The sequence below is a fragment of the Alnus glutinosa genome, chromosome 6 (assembly GCF_958979055.1).
Source record: "Alnus glutinosa chromosome 6, dhAlnGlut1.1, whole genome shotgun sequence".
Lineage (NCBI taxonomy): Eukaryota > Viridiplantae > Streptophyta > Magnoliopsida > Fagales > Betulaceae > Alnus > Alnus glutinosa.
In genome coordinates, this window is record NC_084891.1 from 6,366,203 (window position 1) to 6,384,375 (window position 18,173).

At 36.6% G+C, this 18,173-nt stretch overlaps 1 protein-coding gene across 3 annotated transcripts; it reads left to right on the plus strand.

The window, feature by feature from the left end:
• The first annotated feature begins 2,679 nt into the window (after positions 1–2,679).
• Positions 2,680–11,378, plus strand: LOC133871107 (uncharacterized). 3 transcript variants are annotated; one of them, XM_062308471.1, is made up of 11 exons: positions 2,680–2,859; positions 3,048–3,114; positions 4,102–4,373; positions 4,782–5,442; positions 5,826–6,025; positions 6,117–6,361; positions 6,714–7,597; positions 7,759–7,978; positions 8,067–8,137; positions 8,927–9,124; positions 11,099–11,378. In XM_062308471.1, the coding sequence occupies exons 2-7, from the start codon at positions 3,094–3,096 to the stop codon at positions 7,406–7,408; spliced, it is 2,094 nt and encodes a 697-aa protein (XP_062164455.1). In that variant the 5' UTR covers positions 2,680–2,859; positions 3,048–3,093; the 3' UTR covers positions 7,409–7,597; positions 7,759–7,978; positions 8,067–8,137; positions 8,927–9,124; positions 11,099–11,378. The 3 variants fall into 3 exon arrangements, with proteins under 3 accessions (XP_062164455.1, XP_062164456.1, XP_062164457.1); XM_062308472.1 differs by having other exon boundaries at positions 8,931–9,124; XM_062308473.1 differs by lacking the exon at positions 8,927–9,124.
• The last annotated feature ends 6,795 nt before the right edge of the window (positions 11,379–18,173 follow it).

The following is an 18,173-nucleotide window of genomic DNA, read 5'->3' on the forward strand; positions in this document are numbered from 1 at the left end:
GTTGGTTGCAATCTTTATTTTGTGAACTTGGTTTTTATCTATCTGTTGCACCTATTCTTTATTGCAAAAATATCAACGCCATGTATCTCTCTTCAAATCCCATTTATCATGCTCGCACAAAGCATATCGATATCGATTATTACTTTGTACGCGACAAAGTTGCTACCAAGGACTTGACAATTAAATTCCTCTCCAGCAATGACCAATTTGTTGATGTCTTCACCAAGCCACTTGTGTCAACTCGCTTCCATTGGCTTCGTTCCAATCTTAACATTCTTGTTAGTACGTCAACATTGAAGGGGAGTATTGGAATATCTATTGTTAACTCAAGTCAGCCAAGTTAGCAACCTGATTCAACTCAAACACCTGCTACTAGCCAACCAACCGTATATACTGATTGAAGAAGATTTCATGGGATATTAGATAATATCAAGGAGAATATATTAGATAGAATAGTTTGAAATTCAAACCTTCCTTGTATAGTGTGATAGAATAGATTTCATATCAGCAACTGTATAACAGAAACTCTCTATATAATGCAGTAATAGCCAATGTTAAACGTAGGCAATATTACAACCAATAAGTGTTGATTCTCATTTCGTATACACCTCACCTCCCAAAAAATCCCCCTACCCTTGGAAGAATTTTTCCAAATGCCTTGGTTGTCAACCTTCAGCCATTCGTCTGGGGGCAAATATTTTTTAACAAGACCAGGATTCATGACTGACACTAACGTTTTATCATTGTTTCAAGTGTTTTGGTAATTAGGTCAGACCAGGTTGAAGACGACTGATACTAGCTAGTGTTTTATTTTTGACAAAAATGCACCGTTTTAAGCTTTGTATTTTGTTTTACGAGTAATGCTACACATCATCCCCTTGTTCTCCTTTTGTCCTCCCAAAATTGATGTGGCTCTTAAAATCACCATTGAATTTTTGATATATCACTCTTAGATTTTGATCCAATGGTAATTTTAAAAGCCACATCAATTTTGGGAGGACAAAAAGAGAACAAGTGGATGATGTGTAGCATTACTCTTGTTGAGCGCTCCCAAGCCAGCTCCTTTAAATCGATCAGGAAAAGAAGCTTAAGGTGACACCGTTTAAAACTATGAAAGCCTAACTTGTTAATGGACTTAAAAGGCACCGACTTCATCCCTTTAAGTTTGATTTTTTATTTTTTTTAATTTTTTTTATCACTTTAAGTCTCACTTACGAATGCAACTATAGGAATGGGAGGGTTTAATTTTTTTAAACGCTTTTGACTTCAATTTCAAACTTACCCAAGTATATATATATTACATTCAAAACAATGATATGCAGTTGCAAAACATGGGGTCTTTTGGTGAAGAGTTTTATTTTGGATTTTTGTTTGAATAGTAATAAGAAGTGATTGATATGATATAAAGATGTAATGATATTTGAATTTTTTGTAAGAAAAAAGTGAAAAAAAAAATTGTTTGGTAATAATTTTGAAAAGACAAACACTTCAAAAGCCATCCATGTCCCAAATAACATTTAGTAATAGAGTAACGTTAGAAACCACAAAGTTTTTTTTTTTTTTTTTTTTTTTTTAATAATAAATAATTTATAAATTGGTTGAGATTATCACGTTAGCATTATAGAATATTTGTGAAATTAAAAATAAGATTTCTAACATTACTTTTACAATAACATAACATGGACCACATAAGAGACAAATAGCCGTAAAAAACATGTTAAACTTATTTGCTAGTCCACAGCATCCACCGTTATATATATGTCAACAAAATGAGAAAAAGAAAGTTCTTTCACAAATTATCTTAAGGAAAATGTTTGAGTACAACAAATTTTACTATAATTTCTGTATAAACTTATGTGGTAATCTATATAGATGTAACACACTATGGGTGAAAAAAAATTAAGCAACGAATTTTGACAAATAAATTTAATTATTTAGTGGCTGACGTGATAAACGTCACATGAACTACTGCATCAGGCTATCAGCTTGTAAGGAACTTATCTATAAAGAAATGATACACACACTAGGAGTCGAAACTACCCCAGAATTGGGAGGTTCGAAGCCCCACAAATAATTAAAAAATATCATAAATTTTGAAAATTTCTTCTAAATTTTAGGTATTTTTATAAAATGGATCCCTCAAAAGAAATTTTTATCCCCCCAAAAAAAATTCGTTCTTTTAGTTTTGGTCTTCATTTTTATTGAATCTAGTTCTGCCCTTGCATATACTTCCAAGTAGATACTCCTTGACGAGACAGTGTAAAATATTATTGAATCCAAAATCTAATGATGATCTATTCAAAATCTATTGGCATTGAGGAATGCTAGAGCTCCTTCTAGTGTCCTTGTGGGGTCCTTCTATGCTGATATGACATCCTGTATTTTTTAATAAAAACATGAGAGAGAAATCAAATTGTAGTTTTTCTTTATTAGAAATAGGGTGTCATGTCAGTATAGAAGGACCCCAGAAGAACATTAGAAGGAGCTCTTATATTTCTCATTGGCATTTTTTACTACCACGTCAAAGAGTATGCACTTAGGAGTATATATAGTATTTAAATCATTAAATTATTATTGGACCATCAAAATTGGCACAAAAGAAAATTTAATGTACTTTTCAATGGCCCAACGTAAATATGTTCAAAGCCTGAAACACTATTAAACTGGCCCAAATCGCCCAAAGGACTCCCAACTCAGTGCAGATTTTATGGTCAATTCGACGTTCTGAGGTCGGTGATTTCACTACTTTGCCCAAAACCCAATGAGGCTTTTATCACGGAGAGAGCTCCACTGCAATATCCAAACCCTCTTCTGAATCATTGCTGTCATGGCAGTTCACTGAAGCCACAAACTCAAAAGGTAATCTGATTTCTTTGTTCCTCTATTCTATTGGGTCTTCTCGATTTACTTGTTCTAGTTTTCTAAAATGGACATTTGATTCTATTGTGTGGTCCCCAGGGAGTTTCTGATTTCCTGGTAGTTGGGTTGTGTATTGGAAATTTGGGTTGGGATTTCAATTTCTTAATGGGTTATTTTGTGTGATTCAGGAATACAAGGGCTAGAATTTGTTTTGTTTATAGCAGTTGAAGAAGCATGAAAGGCCACGAAACAAAGGTACTAGTAGTATTGTGGGTGAAATTCTATCTTCTTAATATGCTTTCGTCTTATTTTCTGATTCTGTTACGTGTTATTCTTTAAATTTTCTGAATTCACATGTGCATGTGTTTGGGATGTAAAAGCTTGACAGCCTAGGAATTAGTCACCAAATTCTTAAGCCCCAAATTTGAGAGGTTGCTGAATAAAAAAATAAACGGAAAAATGGGTTATACGAGGAACGTTCCAATATCGAATATAATGTTGTTGAACGATGAGGAGATCCCATTTTATGGTTTTGCTTTTTGTTTGTTTCCATTAAAATAATTTTTTTTAAAAAAAAAAAATCAAAGGTTTTTATGGTGGTTCGACACAATTCTAGACTAAATGAAAGGGCTCGACTGCCCAAGGTGAAAATTTCAGACAAAACTTGCTTTTGCATTGTGATTAAGTAATAAGCTGCGATAGATTTTTGGTGTTAGTATTCTGATGTTTATGCACTTTTTTAAGCAAATAGGTTGCTTTATTAGCTAGAGAAAGGGTCCATTCTCTTGTGTTGATTAGTATTTTGTCATTAACATCTGTCTTTTTGTATACTTGGTAAAAATGTGGATCATTGGTTTAGTTGTAGGTATCATTTCACTACTGCTACATCTGTTATGTGTTGAAAAGAAGATAGTGGGAGCACATTTTACTTTTTGACTTCAAGATTTTAACTGATATATGGCATCAGCTTTTAACTTTTGAGCACCTCATTGATTGCTTTCTCATAGTTTTCATTATTGTTCATCCGAAGAAAACTGTGAAGATGGGGATTAAAATCTGTATTATACAATCATTGAAAACATCTACTGCATCTTTTTTGTTTATTTATTTAATGCATTTTCTTGTTTTGAAGCTCTGGTAAGGTCTACTTGTCTGCTTGATGCCCTCTCATTTTCTGAGCGTGTTTCCATAATCTGTCAAGCGTTTGATTATCACTTGCTTTAATTTTCATTTGAATTGTAGATGCCAAGAATGGAAGATATTCTTAGCCTTCCAGTGCAAGATCCTCCTTGTGCAGAGTTTTCTGCTGCTCATTTAAAGTGGGTAAAAGTAGAAGGTGGTCGTCAAGGTGGTGATGATATTGCTCTCATTCCTTTTGCTAGAGTGGACGATTTTGTAAAAGGAGAATCTTCTAATGCAGAATGCCCTGCTAGTTTCCGTATTGAGTCAAGTAGGAAGAGACTTGAGGGGAGCATCAGTAAACCGAGGGTTGATGGCTATCTTGAGTACACATTGTATGGTTTTGTAATTTGCGATCCTATCAGTGGTGGTTTTAGTGGCGCTTTCTGACTTTTTATTTTTCCTTAAAAAAGATAAAAACATTAAACTACCCTGCTTGGTTTTGTGTTTTGGTGTAACTTTCAGGAATCAAATTTTCCAGACACGCTCTATTTTTGTAATGGTTAATTAGTGTTCCAATTGGTTTCCATTTTCCAGTAAAGCTCATCTGTCTTAGAAAATTACGTTGTCAACAAAAGAACATTCCTGGAGATAACACTTTCATATTTTATAGAGAATTAATATATGTGTGTGCGCGCGCGCTCGCGCTCGTGCATGTGTTTTTGTGCTAAAATGATGTGCATTTGAACAATTTTTTAAGTTGCATGAACTAACGTTTTGTTTGTGTAATCATGATTCTTCAGGTACTGGTGTTCTTATGGCCCTGAAGACTATCGAGAAATTGAGTCTGGAACAGGAGATGTTTCAAGCATCAAGCCTGCGTCAGGGAAAGGGAGCAGGCCTGGGAGGCGTCACATGATGAGAGGCTGCCTTTGCCATTTCACTGTAAAACGATTATACACCCGGCCCCTCCTAGCCCTCATCATCTATAATCAAAGAAAGCATGTAGATAAAACTGGAGCGCCATGTCATGGGATACTTGATCAGGATGCTTTCGGGACAAGAGCAATGTATGCTCCAAGAATCTCAGAAGAGTTACGCCAGAAAGTGATGTCTATGCTTTATGTCGGAGTATCTTTGGATAGTGTAATTCAGCATCACATGGAGGTGGTGCAGGGGCATGGTGGACCCCATAATCGTGATGATTTTCTCACTCGAAATGATGTTCGTAACATGGAAAGGCTTATTCGTAATTCTTCACACGAGTTACATGAAAATGATGAATGCAGTATAAAGATGTGGGTCCAACGCCATCAAAAACATGTTTTCTACTTTCAGGATGAGTCTGGTTCAGAACCTTTTATCTTGGGGATACAGACGGATTGGCAGCTGCAACAGATGCTCTTGTATGGAAATAATGGTTTGATAGCTTCTCATTCAACATTTGGCTTGAAGAAACTTAAGGTACCGTACTCTCTGTTTGTTGTTTCCATGTTACTCCCATAATAATGCATCATGAGTACACGTTACGGACTTGGGTTCTATTTGAATTCTTGATAATAATTAGTCAATAAGTTATGTGAAAACCTCCCTTTTCATCATTGTTTCAGAACTAATATTATTCTAGTTATTTTTTGCTTTAACAGTATAAAATTAGTCCGAATTGGATGGTTTGGATTATCTGTGGCAGAGAAAGTTTTCTCAATCAGCAGTTTGGGAAGAAAGAAGTTTATTATATTTTGATGTATAAACAGCTAGCGGAGCTTCTTCATGCTTATAGTTATTGAATATGATTAGATGCTACTGTATACTTAAATTTTTCTCTTTCTTTTGGTCTCTCTCAACAGTATCCCCTGTGTACTCTGCTTGTGTTTGACTCATCCCACAATGCAATTCCGATTGCTTGGGTCATTACCTCTTCTTTTGTTGGTCAAGATATCCATAAATGGATTGGATTACTTGCTGAAAGAATCCATACCAAGGACCCCGGTTGGAGACTCAATACCTTCTTAGTGGATGATCCTTCTTTTAAGGTTTCCATGATACGGTAAATTATTAGTGTGGCCTTCCAGCTTTATTTGTATAGTTCTGATTTTAGAAAAAAGGAATGTGAGTCATGCGGTCATGCTTACTTGCAGAGAGGCTTTCCAGTGCCGGGTCCTATTATGTGTCTGGCATATTCGCCGTGCTTGGATAAGAAGTCTTTTAAAGAAATGCCGTAACTTTGATATGCAGCGAGAGATGTTTAAGCACTTAGGCTGGATTTTATATTGCACGAGAAGTGGGCCAAATGCTGTGGATGCAATTGAAGAGTTTATGCAAGTATTTGTTGATCAATGTGACTTTATGGATTATTTCAAGATCCGATGGTTACCAAGCATAGGTATTTGCCAATTTATGCATGAAGTTTTATTATGTTGAAAGAACTTCTTCAGTCATAAGGCCAGTATCTTTTTTCTTCATATTTTTCTTGTACTGTTATTAATTTTTCTCATTTCAATCCTGCCAGTGTCATGGCAGATGGCATACATAAACTTTTGAGTTCACCTTAGGAAGATGAATTTTCAATGAAATACTTTTAATTTTCAAAAATCAAATATAAAAAATCCAATGAATGTGGTAAATGTTCTAATGGTTTGTCTTAAAATTCTAATGATAATTTATGATCATGGACCCCCCAGACATTGTGAGCTGTTGCATACAAAATCTGATCATAATCTGAATGTGTTTGACAGAGTTGTGGGTTGCTGGTGTAAGGTCTCTTCCCGTGGCCAGTCCAGAGCTCCATGCTGCAATTGAGTCCTATCACTTAAGATTAAAATCCAAGGTTTTCAATGAGCAACATGCTAGTTCCTGGGAAAGAGTTGACTGGTTGATCCACTTGCTGACAACGGAATTTCACTCCTTATATTGGTTAGAACAATACAGTGTGGAGACTGGGTACTTTGAAAATTTGAGGGACAAGTCTTTTTTAGCCAATGCTTGGTATCAGGCCTTACACATCGCCGAGGTTGATGTGATACTGGATGAGCAAAATCTTGAGTTTGCAAAAGTCATTTCTCAAACAGATAGAAGCGTGGCATATACAGTTTGGAACCCTGGTTCAGAATTTTCCTTCTGTGATTGCCCCTGGTCAATGGTGGGAAATCTTTGTAAGCATGTTATCAAGGTGGCAATTTTCTGTAAAAATCGACAGGTTGCAAGGCCATTATTGGCTGCTCAAGTTTATCGGCAGACCTTGCTTACTCTTCTGCAGAACCCCCCAGATGATCCTCTAGTTCTAGAGCATGCCATTTTCCAGGCAACCCGTTTGCAACAGGACATCAAGGGTTTGGAAGACTTGTCAAATAGTGGGTTGCTCCAGCCATTACCTCCTGAGATTAATTCTCAAGTAGCAGATAATCTTCTGCTTTTTCCGGGTCTTCATTGAACAGAGAATTTAAGAGATTGAGCATCTCTGTTTGAGCTGAATCTTTTCTGCTTATATGTGCTAAGTTTTCAATGGTGCTGTGAAGTTATGCTCTTTGATTGGCCCACAGGCAACTTGGAAACGAGTCAGAATCAAAATCAGCCCATGCAAAATTGGCATTCGTTAAAATGTCACTCTTTGCTTTTGTAGGTACATTCTTCTGCCCAAAAGCTTGCAATCAGTTTCAACAGTTTCCTCATTATATCTACCTGACCATGTTTCATATACTCTCAAGCCTATTATCCTATCTTTTTCTTTTTTTCGTTTATAATTTCCTTGTCGGCTGAAGCTTATCAACTTTCTGACTGCAGCAAAGATGAAGGGCAGATTCCGTGGCTGGTCATCTTTTAATTTTGGATACGGAGCAAGATTTCATGGAAGGTGATAACAAAGGTGCAAATAATGTAGGTGGAGTTTGGAAGCATTTTCAAGGAAGGTGCAAATAACATACTTCTACCCGCTCATGCAGTAGACAAACCTTGCTCCAACCTTGAACCCCCTGGCATTTGGCCATTGGAAATCATTTCTTCAGTTGAGTTTTTTCTCAACACATCCATTCCGTCACTTGTGGACAATTTGTCCTTCGATTTCCACCATAAGTATGTTAGATTCTTTGCAGGTTGCAGGCAGCAGGCAGCGTATGTTGGGAATCAGGTGTGATTCGGAAATATCTTATTACCCTGCAGAAAAGTAAGCAAATATTTCCCATAACAGTACCTGTATTTACATGGCTTTGATAATTTTCTCTGGAAAAAGGACACCGGTTTAAGTTAAAACTGGAATGACACCACATATGTATAACACGATTTTATTTCTTTTAAATTTATACTATTTCTTATTCTATGCTTCTTTATTTTCATGTCACCCTATAGGTTACTACATTACATTGTAGAAGTAACAAATGCGGCACCACCATATATATGATTACTTTATTTTGTGAAAATCACGATTCATTTAGCACTCTCTCTCTCTCTCTCTCTCTCTCTCTCTCTCTCTCTCTCTCTCTCCTGTTTATTTATTTTTTATTATTATTCTGGAGAAATGAACATCTTTTACTATCTTAATGCATGTACTAGCTTCTACAATTCTTGCTTTTGTTTGACTTTTTAGTTATTGTATTTTGGCATGAAAGGGTAAAAAGTAGGAAAAAATGCTAGAGAGATTTCACCTTTTATCAATTCACTCTTTAAGGTTTAAAAATGATCAAAACATTCCTTGAGATTTGCATTGTTATCAAATGACTCCTTTCGTCCTCCTTTCATCAACTTTTTAACGGTAATGAGTGATACGTGGTCAAGTCACGCCATGTCCGGTAAAAAGTAAACATGTGTTCATAGACAATTTAGTCCGTTAGCTTACATCATACACATGACTACATGCATCAGGTCATTGACATGTCAGTAAAAACCTTTTTTAAAAAAAGCTACTAAATCTGTTGTTGGTTGACCATGTTTGGGCATCTTCTGCTCTGTCCCCCAGCAAGTTATCCACATATTTATCAAATCACCGGATGCATTTGCTGCTGCTGCGAGAGATGGAAGAGCTTTTGGTGGCGGCCGGAATTGGTGGCCTTGTCAAGAGACTCTAGTTCTTCTCAGGATTAGGTCGGAGATGGATGCTGCCTACCGGGATGCCATCGTCAAAGCCCCAAGGTCCCCTTTGGGAAGATGTTTCTAGGTAATAATAGTTCAACCTCTTCCTTTCATTTCGAGAAACCCCACAGAGAATTGTCCAAGAATTAGGAAAAGAAATCTCCTTTTCTTTATTAGCACGCATTGTCCTCCAAACTAAAGTTTACACACAAAGCTATGGTGTTTTGTGCTAAGCAAAAATGGCTCTGATTGAAAAAAATAAAAATAAACGCTCTTTTGAGAAAAGCTTAAAAATGAGATTTTGTTTATTCTAAGATGTGCTTTCTGAATTCTTCAATAAATAAAGCTTTATTTTTTAACACAATTTCAAACAGGTTATATTAGTCATTAAATGGACTAATGGGCTAGCATGTTTTCCTTGTTACCCAAACAGAAATGCACTCGGCTTATTCCTTTTCCCTCAGGATTCAGGAGTTAGCTTGGCATCCTTCTCTCTTTCTCTCTTCTTTATGTTTTCTGAACGGCCCAGATCCGCTGCATGTCTTCCAGCCAATCCCCGCTTACACAGAAACAGTAAACTTTCCTTCTATCCCCACCCCTGAGAGAGAAATCAATTAATATTACTATATTCAATCCCGAGAAGAATTCTTCCTTTCATATATTTTTAGCTAAAAAATCTTTACTGAAATACGACCAAAAAAAAAAAAAAAAAAAAAAAGGAAAAAAGAAACACTTAAGTTGAAAATAATCACTGAAAAAGAATAAATAAAAAAAAAGTTACTGACCGATAAGTTGAAAATTAGGTATAAAACCACGAGAAATGATTCCTACACTCATTTCTCACAACAGCCCCACAATAAGCTGACGTGGTTGATAATATTTTATTATTTTTTTTGTTTTCTTTTCTTTTCTTTTTATAAAAAAATAATAAAATATTACCAGCCACGTCAGCTTGTTGTATAGCTGTTGTGAGAAATGAGTGTAGGGATCATTTCTCTAAAACCACTAGTTATAAATATTCACAAGAAAAAAATTATAGGTTCAATCTCCCTCAACTATAACTTATTTACACATTGCCCCACACGAATTGCAACATGTTACACTCAACTATCTTGAACTACAATTTGTTGGTAAGAAAGCCCTTCCGTTAGATCGTTAAAATGGACGGATTCTTGATCACGTGTCGTTCACGTTCATTTTTAGACTAGACGTTAAATGATGAAAATACCTCGAGTTAGGAACTAACTTTACGGAAATACCCTCAAAGTTTTTTAAAAATCAAAATAAATTAATAGATAATAGAAATAAGACTATTTTTTAAAAAATAAATAAATAAAAAAGCTATCCCTAGGGGTGGTTGAGTTACATGGGGTTGAGATATCAAGTTTTGACACTAACCTGCAAACTAGACATGAACTCAACACGAAATTAGCGAATTATAGTTTAGTAAAATAGAATTTGGGTCAAATTGGATTGAGCCAATTATACACGATTAATAAACGGGTCAACCCAATAAATTAAAACTTTTTTTTAAAAAAAAAAAAAATTTACCGTTAAAAAAATTAAAACCGTAAAGTATTGAATAAAAAAAATACCTCAGTCACAACTCTCATGCCCCTGAATCGCTCATCTCTCCCTCTCACTCTCTCACCCTCTCTCTTGCTCATATTTCTTCTGTTGAAACCTCAACTCTTCCCTCTATATGAATGGTGAACTGAAGTCTACGCCTAAAAACGGAACTAGGATTTTAGATTTTAGGGGACAAATTTTTTTTCTTATATATATATGGGTAAGAATTTTTAGAAGAAGAAGAAAAAGCATTTGCATGTCACGTGTGCTTTTTTCTAATGACTTTGGCCTTGAAGAAAAGAGTTTTTTTTTTTTGCTAGGATTGGTAGTTGATAGGAGTTGAATTTGTGGGGGCAATGTGTAAGTGTGTGATAGTCGAAGACTCCGAAAGGGATTAAGTGTAATCAACCCAAACAATTACTGTCATAAAGTACCTTAACAAACTTTTGAGGGACGACTAACAAATTTTAACTAACTTTCTCGACTACAGGTGTTTGGTTGAAAGATTGAGGGACAGTTAAAGATCGATCTCACATTGTTGGTGTGGAAGTGCAGATTTCGCAACAACTATCTATGTTGATGTTGAAGTGTTCTGCAACTGTTATGTTGGTGTTAATGTGCAGACGTCGCCGCAACAAATCTTTGAAGATGATAGACAGGGTTAGGGTTTGAAGACGTCGCTGCAACAATTGTTTAGGGCTTGTTTGCGTTTGCTATTTTTTTGAAAAATATTCAAAATTTCGAATACGGAGAAAATTTGTTTTTTGAAATTTTGTTTGGATGGTTTAGAAAACCTGAGACAAAATTAGAAAAAGCTAGAATAAAATCTGAGTAGAATTTGAATTCTAGAAAACAATATTTGAACACTCAAACATGCCCTTAGATGTTCCTCAACAAAGGGGCATGTTGGGCATAATGTCAAAGAAAAGACACGTGCATGTGCACGACATGCATATGTTCTGTCCCTTTTTTTTTTTTTTTTTTTTCTTAAAATAAAATAAAAATAATAATAATAATAATAAAAAAAAAAAAAAGGTGTAAGTTTGAAGGAGTAAAGTGTATTTTTCTCCAAAAATAAAATTTAGACATTTGAGAGGGTAGATAGCTATCATAGCAATTTCAACCTTGATATCAACTATAATAACATTTTTTTTATTTTTTTTTATTTTTTTGGTTTATGAATAAGTAGACCAATATTATTAACAACTGAAGAATCAAAAATACAAAAAAACGCCCACAACACCAATTGAAACACATCACAACCAACGCAACAAAACCCTGCTACAAAACACTAAGCCAGAACAAACAAAGACAGACTGGTGTTAAACCTGTACATTAACATCTAAATTCCAATTTTGACAAATGCTAACATTTTTCCTATTCTTCTTGAACTTTCCTTTGCCTGAAATCCTGGACCGAGCTTCCCAGAAAATCATCTTCAGGATCTGCTCCTTTATTTTTGGTTGGCCATGATACTTTGTTTCATTTCTAGCTCTCCAAATACCATAAACCATGGAACTTAGAACCAATATTCAAAGAACACCAATCATGGACTTCGATTTTCATTTTCTACAACCCTCATTAATCATAGGTTGCCAATCAAGGAAGGGAGTCAAAACATTGCACCGTAGCATACAAAACCTCCAAATCTGAGAGCTAAAACTACACAAAAAGAAACTATGGTCCCAACTTTCAATACCATTTCTGCAAAAAACACATTGAGTATCTCCTTTGAATCCCTATGCCACTAGACGGTCTCCTGTAGTTAGCCGATTTTCCAAAGCCAGCCAAAGAATAAAAGCCTTCTTCGGAATATACCATAAGGGAACCAAACTAAAGTCTGCCAATCAACTTCGGTCTTCTTCTTGCTCAAGAAATTCCAAGTATCAGCACTAACATAATTGCCATTACGAGCAATAGTCCATATAGGTTTATCAAAAGCACCTACATGGACCTTAGGAAGTCTACTCTGTATGTCCATTAGAGCATCAGATCATACAGGTTTCCAACACCAAACTCCATTTTTAAGAACAGAATCAATCTTCGCATCCAGTCGGCTTTGAGAATCATAGATAATTCTATAACCATATTTCACAAAAAGTGTTCCAAATGCGTGCCAATTATGCATCCACAAGTGAATATTTTTCCCATCACCTACTTCAAATTTAAGGAAAGCTTTAGCAGTAACATGCAACTTCAAAAGCTTCCTCCAACTCCAAAAGCAATTTTGGGGAATGCTTATAATAACGAATTTACTTGTTACCATAAGGTATATTGGTAAGGACATGAGACAATCATGGGACAAAACGTATAATTAAAGGTTAAATGCCATGTTAGTACATGTGGTTTGGACGTTTATCAAATGGCTATGTTGGTTTTAAAACATATTAGAAAGGGCCTTGATTCATTCATAACCCCACCTCAACTCTTGCATAACCCCAAGGCACATTGGGGTGGGGCCCATTGTGGGTGGAAGTTGTAATTTTAGCGTTTTCCTATTAGAGATGGTATATTTGATTGTCCCATCAAATTTTTTAGTCCTTGCGTTCATGGTCCGTCAATTTTGTTGGAGAAGCAGAGAAGTAGTTACAAAGAACTTGGAGATTACAATGTGATAAGAGAAGAGACTAAGAGTTCTAATCTAAGTGTTACATTGTGAAGTAAATCTGAACAATAAGTTATCTAGTATTTGAATTTGAACAACTAGTCTTATAACTAGACTAACTAGTGATTAGGGCTAGATATGTCTTTTAACATACCCCTGCAATCTCAATGGTATGGGAAGAACGTTGAGATTGAACCAAAGAAGGGCAAACCGGGCGGATGATAGTGGTTTAGTGAAGATGTCTGCAAGTTGGTCTTTGCTGGAGATGAACCGAATCTGTAGGATCTTTTTAGCGACCATATCCCGGAAAAAGTGGAAGTCTATTTCGACATGCTTGGTGCGAGCATGGAAAACCGGATCAGAGGTTAAGTATGTAGCTCCAATATTGTCACACCATAGTGTTGGTGGTTGTGTGAGATTTAGTCCAAGCTCGGAGCAGAGAGATAGGATCCAGGAGAGTTCAGCTGCAGTGTTGGCAAGGGATTTGTATTCGGCCTCTGTGCTTGACCATGCCACTGTGTGTTGTTTTCTACAACTCCATGAGATGAGATGAGATTTTTGCTAAGGAAAATACAATAGCCGCTTGTTGAGCGACAATCATCTCGGTCTCCGGCCCAGTCAGCGTCGGAGTAGGCTTGGATGGAAGCAGAGTCTGTGCGATAAAATTGAAGTCCAAAGTGCACGGTTTGCTTGAGATATCGTAGTAGTCTTTTCATAGCCTGCCAGTGAAGATCAGTAGGATTGTGCATGAATTGAGCCAGCTTGTTGACACAAAAGGAAATGTCCGGTTTGGTGATGCATAAATACTGCAGTGCACCTACTGTGCTGTGGAAGAGAGTGGGATCAGAAAAGAAGTCACCTTCATGTGCTGACAAGTGTGTAGAGGATGCCATAGGACAATTGATTGGTTTTGCTTCTGCCATCTTTGTCCAGCTGAAACTATCATGTATATATCTATGCTGAGATAGTAAGAAGCCACCAGAGCTAGGAAGAACTTCAATGCCCAGAAAATAATTGAGGAGGCCGAGGTCTTTAACAGCAAACTCTTGTTTCAATGTGGACAAGAGGTCACGTACGACAAAGGAGCTGGAAGAAGTGATCAAGATGTCATCTACATAGATTAACACTAGGATAGTGCATGTGGTCGATTGGTAGAGAAATAGAGAGGTGTCCAATTGTGAGACCTTGAACCCAAGTGTTAGTAGCTTGCCACTAAGTCTAGAAAACCAAGCCCTTGGTGCTTGTTTCAGGTCATAGAGGGCCTTTTGTAGTTTACACAGATGATTGGGAAACTGAGGGTGAGCAAAGCCAGGGGGCTGAGACATATAGACCACCTCTAAAATGTCGCCGTGCAGAAATGCATTCTATTTGTCAATTTGATGGATAGGCCATCCATTTGAAAGAGCAAGAGAGAGAACAATACGTACTATAGTAGGTTTGATCACTGGACTATAAGTTTCACCATAATTTATTCCAGGTTGTTGATGAAAACCCTTAGCAACTAGGCGTGCCTTGTATCGATCAATTGATCCATTAGCTTTCCTCTTCAGCCAAAAGACCCATTTGTAGCCGATGATGTTTGTAGCCGAGTCAAATGGAACAAGTGTCCAAGTTCAGTTCTGTAGTAAGGCATCAAACTCTGTGTTCATGGCAGCTTTCCAATTGTTATCTTTCACGATTGTAGAGTGACAAGTAGGCTCTATCTCAATAGTTGAGGACTCGGCAAGCAAGGCTCTCGGGAGGGGGTATCGAACTCGACCATCTGTAAACTCTCTAGGCTTAGATATGTTATTTCTAGCACGAGTAACCATGGGATGTGAGGATGCAGGTGGAACTTGATAAGTCTTGAATTATTCTATTCAAGACCCCTTAATTTGCATTTGTTAGACCTAATTTGTGTTGTATATATAATATTTTGTTGTAGTTTTGTGTGTTGTCTTATTTTCAGGTCTTAGTTGAAATCTAATTCAAAACACTTGAATTAGACCTGAAAATACATCAAGGGTATTTTAGTCATTTTTAGAGTTCGAGATTGTTCCTGTTAGTTGAAGAATTGACCAAGGCAATTCGATCGATCCACTTTATAATCGATCGATCGAAGTTGATCAGTCGAAGAAAAATCGATCAAGCGAAATGCGATCGATCGAACCAGGATAGCCTCGACTGCGATCGAGCGAAATGCGATCGATCAACTTTATAATCGATCGATCGAATTCTCCGTCTTCCAGAAGATCAGATATTTCAAGATCTTTTGAATTCTTTATGTAATTCAAATCATAAGTTAGATTTTGTGGACAGAAATAGACGCCGACCAGCTCTGTTTGTGCGGCTAGAATTAACTCTTGATGGTCTTTTGTAAATCCAATTCTCTATATATATGAGATTAGGGATTTAGGTTTAGACATGCATCTTTTGGGGATTTCAGATTTGGTCAGGTGTATCAACTTAATTTTCTTGCTTTTTAATTTCTTTAATGCTACTCTCGGGACCGAAATCTAGAGAGCTTGTTCCCTTTGTATTTTCTTCCTTGTTCTTCAATTTTCTAGCTTAGTTTGCTTTTCTTTTTCTTCCTTTTCTTGTATCCGAATTTTAGAAGTTAAATATAGTTGTTGTTCTTCATTTCCTTAACTGTTTTCATCAATTTTCATGCTTAGATTAAATTCAATTATGTCTAGCTAGATTAGTTCTTAGGGTTTGATCAAAATCCTCTCCAAAAACCATGAAGTGTTCTTGAAGTTCTTAGTTTAGGATTTTCTAGATGTGTTTGATGATTGTGAAGGGCTAAAGGATCTCAAAACCCATGCTAAAAGGTTTTGTCTTCAATATTTCAATCTAATTATTCATGAAAAAGAGTTATGCTTGTCTATGAGTTTGCTTAGATTCATGAATAAAACCAACATTTTTGAAAGAGAATGATGTCTTGTGCAATGATGCTTTTTGACATGATGTGTGTTTTCTTATTAGAGTCAACTTATAAGGTATGCTAGGGAGCACCGATCATTTCATACCTTTGGTAGTGTAAAATGTCTTTCCATTGTAGTTTAATCTTTACATGAAATAGACCAGTGCAAAACTAGATATCTTATCATTGTGGCCTAATTAGGGTTTTCATGTATTGTGTATGCTTATTAGGATGTGTTATAGAGTAGTAAGCTAGGGAGCATCAATCCCCCACACCTTTGGTAGTGTAATTGTTTTTTCAATTATAGTTTAAGTCTTTACGTGGTAAGTGATTGATGTGAAACTAAGTGCTCTATAATTACGTTCTAACGAAAGTATTTTCATGTTGAGGTCGTCGTAATGGTTGACGCCTATTACGCGCTCATATCATGCACATTAGGAAGATCCATATAGACGTTAAGCATTTTATCGGTTGAGGAGTGGATAAGATCAATACCCTAAGTTTCCTTTAAGTTTGTTTTCAATTTTCGTTTTTCTTTACTTTACTAGTTGTAGCTTCAATTCTACAACTTTTACTTTGTTTTTATTTTTAAGTTAAGTTAAATACACTCTTTAGATATCCTATTATGCAAAACATCCAATAATCTATGTGGTTCGATCACCCTTACTATAGTACAATCAATACGTACTATTGCGAAGTGGTTCAATATATAAATTTAAAATCCACGTAGCTGGTTAGTCCGCTACCAGAACTAAAGGAGGAGTTGAAGATGCTGAAAAGTCAGCTGGAAGAAGCTGAAGAGAGGGGCTGCAGTGGTGTAGAGTGCAGAGAGTGAGAGGAATGGGGAGATAAGGGCTCTAGGACAGGTTGTGGGAGCTGTGCTGCCGACTGTGGTATGAGAATGGGCAGGGAGAGCTGTTGCCGAGTATTGCAAGAGTTAGACTCAAGAGAGGATAAGGGAGGAGTATATGGAAAAATAGATTCATTGAAAATAACATCTCTCGAGATGTAGAGGTGATTTGTAGGCAAGTGGAGGCATTTGTAGCCTTTGTGAATAGGACTATAATTGAGAAATAGACAAGGGACAGATCGTGGCTGAACTTGTTTGAATTATATGAACGTAAGTTGGGCCAACAAAGACTACCAAAAGAGCGTAAGAAGGTATAATCCGGAGAATATTTGAAAAGTGTTTCAAATGGAGAATGATTTTGTAGAACTGTGGTAGGCATGCGATTGATTAGATAGCATGAAGTGGAAAAGGCATCATCCCAAAATTTTAAGGGTAAATGAGCATGAGAGAGCAGTGCTAGACCGTTTTCGACAATGTGTCGATGTTTCCATTCGATAGCATCGTTTTGTTGGTGAGTATGTGGGCAAGACACACGATGCTGAATGCCGATTTGCTTGAGGAGGTTGTTGATAGGGCAGCATTCACCACCCCAATCGGATTGAATTGCTTTAATTTTGGTATTAAAGAACCGTTCAACATAAGACTTAAAGGTGCAGAAAACTGAAAGAACATCACTCTTTAAGGACATTGGATAAAGCCAAGTGTATTTGCTATGAGCATCAAGAAAAGAAACATAATACTTTGCACCGGACCTAGAGCTAACAGGGGCTGGTCCCCATACATTAGTATAGATTAAGTCAAGAGGACAATTGGCAGATTCGGTAGTTGAAGAAAAGGGTAGTTGTTCGCTCTTTGCCCCAAGGCAAGTAGTGCAAACAGTGGAGTCTTTTGGAGAAGCAACTGGAAGCTGAAAACGGGAAAGCACACAACAGACAATCTTCAAGGTGGGATGGTCCAGCCGTGAGTGCCGTTGAAAAGCATAAACACGCTCACCCACCATGGCATGACGGGGATGTTTATTTGCGGAAGGAAAAAAATGATAGAGTCCATGCTTATTTGGCCCGTGGAGGAGGAGTTTCCTCGTGTGACGGTCCTTTAAGAAAAAATGGGATAGATGGAATTCAAAAAATGTACTAGTGTCCTTGGTGAATTTCTGAACAGAGATGAGATTTTTTGTGATATGAGAGACATGTAGAATATCAAGGCGA